Consider the following 8,279-nt stretch of genomic DNA (forward strand, 5'->3'; position numbering starts at 1 on the left):
GAGAAATTATGAGATCCACATGGTAGACAAGTGATGTAGTCCACCACTCCACTAAAAACTTCCACTTGTTTAAAATTGTTAGTTAGAAAATTTTTTTAAACATAAATTAATTACTGACTCAGTAATTTTAAACAAGTGAAAGTTTTTTAGTGGAATGGTGGACAAATGACGTGGTCTACCAAAAGACTCTATAATTTTTCCGCAAAAAGGGTGTTGTTGATACACGGAAAATACCAAAAGTGTCCATTAAATTACAAGACTTTTGGCCAACACATCAAGTGTTAATAGTGAGTAATCACTTAAATTCTATCATATCCCTTATTTTATATTTCTTCTTTATCAATAAAATTTTGTATTTTATTAACCCTCACCATTTCTTTCTCCATCAGATTCACAGTAAATACTACAATTTACAAGAGTGCATGCCTGGTCTGAAGGTTAATAGTAGTTCTGGTGGCATTTTTGTTCTTTTAACTTGTAGAAATTGACCAGGCAGCATTGGTCAAATGGCAACCAGGTTTGAAGTAATAGGTTTTTACTGGGTAGTATGAGAGACCCAAGCAAAGAGAGCAAACTTTGAATTTGAAAATTATGAAGAGGGAATGGGTCAGCCAATTGGGCTAAGTCAAGCCAGTTGCCAGTCAATATTTTCCACATCTGACCCCTTCTTATCAGTTATATTTCGTTGGTATAAATAAGACTCCACATGCCTATCTACCTCCATTCTCAACCTCTCATCCTCCAAAGAAAAACAAAATAACCAAAGAGACCACCTCAATCAAATGGCTTCCCTACAAGCTTCATCCCTCGTACTCTCGTCTTCTTCAAACAAAATCCGTGCTGCTGTTCCTGTGCCAAAACTTCCAAGAGTCCCTATGTCAGTTCCAAAATTGCCAAAAAGATCTGTGGTTGAGGAATTGAACATAAGGGCTGGGTTTACAAAAACAGTCCCAATTGATGTTGAATCATACAACTCCACTAGTATTGCAAATACCCAACTCTATGCTCTTTTAGAAGCTGTAGCTGATAGGGTAGAGATGCACAATAACATTGGAAAGCAACGTGACAATTGGAACACCCTTCTTTTGAACTCCATCAACATGATAACTCTTACTGCTGCAACCTTAACTGGTGTTGGAGCAATTGGAGGCGCTGGAATGCCTCTACTGGCTTTGAAATTATCGTCCGCGCTATTGTACTCTGCAGCCACAGGATTGTTGCTTATAATGAACAAAATTCAGCCCTCACAACTCGCTGAGGAACAACGTAATGCTACAAGATTGTTCAAGCAACTCCAAAGCCAAATCGAAACTATCCTCACTCTTGGCACTACAACTCAAGAGGATGTGAAAATTGTGATGGAAAAGGTCTTGGCTCTTGATAAAGCCTTCCCACTTCCCTTGCTAGGAGCAATGCTCGAAAAGTTTCCTTCAAAGTTTGAACCTGCTGTCTGGTGGCCGTCAAAACAATCACAGAACAAAACCAAAGCACAAGAAGGTAAATTTCTTAAGATGGCGAAGAATGGTTGGAGTGAGGAGCTGGAAGTTGAAATGAGAGATATTATTGAAGTGGTGAAGAGAAAAGACATTAAAGACTATGCAAGGCTATGCAACTTGGTGTTGAAGATCAACAAGATTTTGGCTATCTCAGGCCCATTACTCACTGGCATTGCTGCCATCGGTTCCACTTTTGTGGGTAATGGATCATGGGCAGCGATAATAGCGGTGGCTGCTGGGGCATTAGGAAGTGCTGTTAATGCTTTTGAGCATGGTGCACAAGTTGGAATGGTGTTTGAGATGTATAGAAACAACGCTGGCTTCTTTCGCCTATTGGAAGAATCAATTGAAGGCACACTTGAAGAAAAAGATTTGGAAAAAAGAGAGAATGGGGAATTGTTTGAGATGAAGGTGGCTTTGAAGTTTGGGAGAAGCTTGTCACAGCTAAAAGAACTTGCACAAAAATCTGCTTATTCCCGAAGAGAGGGAACTTCAATTGATGAATTTGCAAGCAAGCTTTTCTAATTTTAGTTCTGCAAATAGTTTTTCTTTGACTGTTTGATTCTTCTGACAAACAAAATTTTTGTATGACTATGTAACATTGAAAAGGGTTAACTTTGATTCTTTCTAACAATTGTACTCTTTGTATAACTATATAACATACAATACAAAAAGGTTGAGTCACAAATTTTACACTAAATCTAGCTAGTCTTTCGAAAATAACATTTCTTAGTTTCTGGATTTCAACAACCCGTAACAATGAAGTTGTTGAACAGCAAGTTGCAAATATATAATAGTATTATTTAATATCTTATGCGCTTGATGAAAGTGACATTTCTGGAATATATAGTTGACCAGAAAATTATGGACCAATTGTTGAATAGTCAAGCAGACTATTCAAGAAATATGAGCAGAATTTGGTGGCTTGAAAAATTAAACTTGTTACATACAAACTATTTTACAGTTTTATAAATACCCAAAAAAACAATTAAAACTAATAAACACTATATCTAAAATTTGGCTTTTCAAACACAAGAATTCACAACATTATTAAAGAGAATAGAAGCCATATACATAATTAGAATCAAACAAAGATCAAGATTAAAGTGCATTTTTATCATCATATATGTTGTTGTTTTTATTATCTTTCTATAGGATTTTTATTTTATTTTATTTTTAAGTTTAGTATGAAAAAATTCAAAAGTTGAACATCAAAATATATCATTTCAGCCAAAGATACAAGAAGCCCGAGTCAATCATATTTGAAAAAAAAAAAAGAAAAAAGAGTAGTATTTGTTGCATTTAAGAACCCCAAGGCAAATTAATACACACAAAAACTCCATTTAAGAACATGAAAACCGCTCACATATAAGACCAACCACCATCATAACTCCATCACAATGGACTTAGAAAATCCCAAAAATTCAAAAGAAACCCCACACACACAAACCTGGTTCTACCAAGCCAACCATAACAACAACAACATAGAGCGGTAGAGGTGGTATGCAAAGAAGGAGAAAGATATAATAAAAAAGAGTGGATATAGAAAAGAAGCATAAAAGTGGAAGTGGGCAATAAGAACAAGCAACGCAGAGACTACATCCATCTCCTTTGATCAAGTATTGCCATATTCGAATAATATGCTTTTGCACAACCCATCAACTCACAGATTCATACAAACATTGCACAATATCAACATCATTTTCCATATTAAAACAAAGCCCATAAGTGGCCCATAACCCATTTCAGCTTAAAAATTCACTCTTAGCCCATACATATTAAACCCAAACAAAACTTTGAACCAAACCCACCTGCCCCAAACACCTAAACAAGAGCCCATCGGTAGTGTAAGCCCACTAACTAAAACCAATGTTTGGCCCAAGCCTTAAAGCCAACCCCAAAACAAAAACATATCTAAGTTCAAATCTTAAGATCATTCGCATCAGATTATCATTTATATTTTTAGTATAAAACCTACTTTTTTTTTTATTTTTTATTTCACATTCTCACTTTTAAAAAACTCATTCTCTCAAAAAAGGAAGAAAAAAAAAAACCTAAAAACATTTCGCATCATATTATCAATTTTACACTACATTTTATTAAAATATTAATTTTTCTTTATTTTTTTAATTGTTTCTCTTTCTTCATACATAGCCACCATCCACTCTCTTCTTTCATTCTTGAGATCCATAAAGAAAGAATAAAAACTAAATGCAAATGAATAGTGCCAGACTGCCAATGTAAATTTACACGGTGTAGCAACCTTATATTTTTACACAACTTTTTATAACCTGATGTGAATGAATTTTTGGTTTGATTGGCTAAAATGTGATATTTTTCTTGTTATACAAGCACTCGTAGTGATACAAGTTCTCAAAGCCAATCCCAATATAAATGCCCATCAACCTCCATATAAATACACATACATATAGAACTTACAAAAATAAGCATTAATTCCATTTTAAAACCCAAAAAAAACCTATCCCTACACATGACAAAAATGATGAAAATGCCCTTGAAACCTTCGAATCACAAAAGCATAAGATAAGCCTCAGATTATAACAAAATGGCTAAAATACCTTTGAGGCCAAAGAAATTCCAAACTAACCCCAAATTACACCAAGATGTCTAAAATATCCTTGAGATGACAAAAAAGACCAAATTAACTCCAATATTTTAAATACCCCTACAACCTCCAGAATCACCAAATGTGAAAACTAGCCACAATCAATTTTTTTTTTTTTTTTAAATATTGCAAACTCATAAAAAAATTAAAAAAAAATTGTGACTATTGTCACCTTAACAATAAGATAAATAAATTTTTTTTGTTCTATGATTAAGAATTGAAATTTAATTTGTAAAACTTACACAATAAATTTTGTAAATAGGGGTAATATCACTCCTAAAACTTTGCATGAAAAAGCATATAACTTAATGTTGACAATGCAGACTATTTGGTGAAGTAGTTTTCAAACTAAAATACTTTAAAGTACAATTTGTTTATATTTAAACAAAAAAAAAAAAATTCTTTCAACAAGTTTATAAACAAGTTTTACGGAACGGGACGATAGCATTATATACATATTATGTGTGTGTATATCCCATTTGCAATACAATTTCATATAAAGTTTTTAAAATTTCTTTTCAGCTTCTCAAGAAACAACCTCAATCTTTTCAAAATATTTTTTTAGAAGAAATCTTTTCAAAATAGGTTTTTTGTCATCGCATCAAATATGTACATTAGAAGCAAATCTTTCGAAGAACAAATTTTATTCAAATCAATTGAAATGTATTTTCATTGAAAGTATATTGAGCATACCCATAAGAACTTCTTTCAACTAAACATTGTTGGTAGACAAGTCTTGAAACCTAATTTACACAATGATTTTTATTAGTCATAAATCATAATTAATAAACGATAAACGATAGGCTATGTTCAATTACATCACGTAAAATCTGATGATGTTACACTACCAAATTTCTATATATTGGCTAATAATACTGCTAGTTTAGGGATTTTCTTTTTCTATATCCATCATGGTCATCAAATACCAAGATAATTAGTGATTAAAAAAAATCATTCCATCAACAAATTATTAACAATTTACTTAAGTTAAACCCATGCACTTATAAATTGAAAAGTAAATGGCATTTGAATGATATATAATAGCAACATGAAAAATATGTGAAATAACAGTGAATTGACATAAGATTAGTCTAATATAAAGTTATGGAAAGACGTGGGCGTAACTTAAATCATACAAAGCAAAATATGTATTTGCGACTATACCTCACCCCATGCTAAGGACCATAATTTGTTGCTCTCGTTCATCAAATGCATTTGGAAACACCAAATGGAGCCATAGAGCCATGGTGGTTATTGTGTGTGAATAAACAGAAACATTTTTGAAAATTAAGAAAAGTTTATATTATAATAAAATATAATGTAAAATAGATAATCATGTTTTGAAAAATGAGATGCAAAATAGAAAAATTACGATCTTATGCTAAAATATACATAAATTTTTGCACGAGTTAATACGAATGATCTAGCATTGGAGATGAGATGCACATATATAAATTCAAGGACGGAGCCATGATTAGACTAAGGGCCCCTCAATTTTTTTTTTTAAATATTATTATATATATGTGCACTAATTTTAGCAATTTTGTTCTATAAAATTACATTTTGTTTTTCTTAAACAATATCATTGATTCTTTTAAGAGTAATGCTATACTCAAACTATTTTAAAACATATTTGCAAACTGTTTTAGTAGCAAATTCTGATTAGTTGGTATATGGGCCCACCACTCACATAAGTAATTTATAAAAAAATTTGTAACTCTAGCATTTTCCTCTTTTTAGTGACCATAAAAATATTTATAGATCTAAAATCTTAAACAAAATATACAAAACTCAAAAAATATAGTTTAACAACAAAAATTACTAATAGTAAAACTAAAAAAAAAAAAATTAAGATCAATTAATCAATTTTATTTAAAATAAACAACCCTGCACTAAGTAATAACAGAGTCAGAGATTGAAACAGCCGTACATAACCAACAGTAAAGCTACACCCCCTAACTCAAAGTTCCAGCTCCATCCCTGTATAAATTGTCCCATTGATTAGTGACATTACCATTTGAATGATCAAAGTTCAATCATCAAGCATATTTGAAGTCAATAAATTTTGTGGTAACAAAAACTGAAAGTACTCAGAAACAGTGGAAGTATTTAATTTATTTATAACTATAAAACTTGACTTAAAAACTAAATATTTTAAATTAAAAAAAAAAGTTAATTTTATTTAACAATACTTATAAATTAAGTATTTATCACAAATATATATATATATATATATTTCAACTTTTCGGTATATAGAACGGAGTTATGATTAGTTATATTCTGAAAATAAACTCTTAACAGGGAAAATACACGTACTGTATTCCAATGAAACGAAAAGGAAGCTCATATTTGGTCTCAAGAATTATAGTAGTTCTAGTGGCATTTTTGTTCTGACTTGTAGGTATATAAGATATTTACCTCGCAGCCTTTGTTAAATTGCATGATTCAATAAAAGTAAGAAACCATCTTTGAAGGGGGAATGGGTCAATCCAATATTGGGCTAAGTCAAGCCAGATACCAGTCAATATTTTCCACATCTGACGCCTTCTTCTCAGTGATGTTTCGTAGGTATAAATAAGACTCTACAAACCTATCTACCTCCATTCTCAACCTCTCATCCTCCAAAGACAGAAAATAACCACATACAACCTCAATCAAATGGCTTCCCTACAAGCTTCACCTCTCACACTCTCTTCTTCTTCAAAGAAAATCAGTGCTGCCATTCATCTCCCAAAACTTCCAAGAGTCCCTTTGTCAGTTCCAAAAATTCCAACAAGAACTGTGGTTGAGGAATTGAACATAAGGGCTGGGTTTACAAAAACAGTCCCAATTGATGTTGAATCATACAACTCCGCTAGTATTGCAAATACCCAACTCTATGCTCTTTTAGAAGCTGTAGCTGATAGGGTAGAGATGCACAATAACATTGGCAAGCAACGTGACAATTGGAACACCCTTCTTTTGAATTCTATCAACATGATAACTCTTACTGCTGCAACCTTAACTGGTGTCGGAGCAATTGGAGGCACTGGAATGCCTCTATTGGCTTTGAAATTATCGTCCGCGCTATTGTACTCTGCAGCCACAGGATTGTTGCTTATAATGAACAAAATTCAGCCCTCACAACTTGCCGAGGAACAACGTAATGCTACAAGATTGTTCAAGCAACTCCAAAGCCAAATCTAAACTATCCTCACTCTTGGGTCTCCAACTCAAGAGGATGTGAAAATTGTGATGGAAAAGGTCTTGGCTCTTGATAAAGCCTTCCCACTTCCCTTGCTCGGAGCAATGCTAGAAAAGTTTCCTTCAAAGTTTGAACCTGCTGTTTGGTGGCCTTCTACACAATCCCAGAACAAAACCAGAGTAGAAGAAGGTAAATTTCATAAGATGGAAAAGAATGGTTGGAGTGAGGAGTTGGAAGTTGAAATGAGAGATATAATGGAAGTGGTGAAGAGAAAAGACATTAAAGACTATGTAAGGCTAGGCAACTTGGTGTTGAAGATCAACAAGATTTTGGCTATCTCAGGCCCATTACTCACTGGCATTGCCGCCGTAGGTTCCACTTTTGTGGGTAATGGATCATGGGCAGCGATAATAGCAGTGGCTGCTGGGGTATTAGGAAGTGTTGTTAATACTTTTGAGCATGGTGGGCAAGTTGGAATGGTGTTTGAGATGTATAGAAACTCCGCTGGCTTCTTTAGCCTATTGGAAGAATCAATTGAAGGCACTCTTGAAGAAAAAGATTTGGAAAAAAGAGAGAATGGGGAGTTGTTTGAGATGAAGGTGGCTTTGAAGTTTGGAAGAAGCTTGTCACAGCTAAAAGAACTTGCACGAAAATCTGCTTATTCTCGAAGAGAAGGAACTTCAATTGATGAATTTGCAAGCAAACTTTTCTAATTTTAGTTCTGCACAGACTTATTCTTTGATTCTTTTGACAAACAAAATTTTTGTATGTCCATGAAACATTGAAAAGGGTTTACTTTGATTCTTTGTAAGCTCAATGAAATACTAAAAATGTTTTCAGCCTATCTGATACGGCTCAAGGCCTTCCATTTATAATGGGATTGTACAGATGCAGGAATTTGGAATATAACAGAGTTTCAAATACAAATGACTCTATCCTATCTTAAGTTTGAAAATACAAATAACTCTATCCT

General features: G+C 33.1%; 3 protein-coding genes across 3 annotated transcripts; all 3 read left to right on the forward strand.

Annotated features, from left to right (window-relative positions):
* Positions 1-391: 391 nt before the first annotated feature.
* Positions 392-2,100, forward strand: LOC115987401 (probable F-box protein At4g22030). The gene has a single exon (XM_031110932.1). It carries the CDS (start codon positions 783-785, stop codon positions 2,019-2,021), a length of 1,239 nt encoding a protein of 412 aa, XP_030966792.1. The 5' UTR covers positions 392-782; the 3' UTR covers positions 2,022-2,100.
* Positions 2,101-6,766: 4,666 nt separating this feature from the next.
* Positions 6,767-8,019, forward strand: LOC115987647 (probable F-box protein At4g22030). Its single transcript, XM_031111239.1, has one exon. It carries the CDS (start codon positions 6,781-6,783, stop codon positions 7,306-7,308), a length of 528 nt encoding a protein of 175 aa, XP_030967099.1. The 5' UTR covers positions 6,767-6,780; the 3' UTR covers positions 7,309-8,019.
* On the forward strand, positions 7,344-8,035 carry LOC115987646 (probable F-box protein At4g22030). Its single transcript, XM_031111238.1, has one exon. It carries the CDS (start codon positions 7,357-7,359, stop codon positions 8,017-8,019), a length of 663 nt encoding a protein of 220 aa, XP_030967098.1. The 5' UTR covers positions 7,344-7,356; the 3' UTR covers positions 8,020-8,035.
* The last annotated feature ends 244 nt before the right edge of the window (positions 8,036-8,279 follow it).

The sequence above is a fragment of the Quercus lobata genome, chromosome 4, assembly GCF_001633185.2.
Source record: "Quercus lobata isolate SW786 chromosome 4, ValleyOak3.0 Primary Assembly, whole genome shotgun sequence".
Classification (NCBI taxonomy): domain Eukaryota; kingdom Viridiplantae; phylum Streptophyta; class Magnoliopsida; order Fagales; family Fagaceae; genus Quercus; species Quercus lobata.

Excerpts from the sequence above, each read along its gene's own strand:
- LOC115987647 (XM_031111239.1), top strand. The coding sequence starts at position 6,781 with ATGGCTTCCCTACAAGCTTCACCTCTCACACTCTCTTCTTCTTCAAAG.
- LOC115987401 (XM_031110932.1), top strand. The coding sequence starts at position 783 with ATGGCTTCCCTACAAGCTTCATCCCTCGTACTCTCGTCTTCTTCAAAC.
- LOC115987646 (XM_031111238.1), top strand. The coding sequence starts at position 7,357 with ATGGAAAAGGTCTTGGCTCTTGATAAAGCCTTCCCACTTCCCTTGCTC.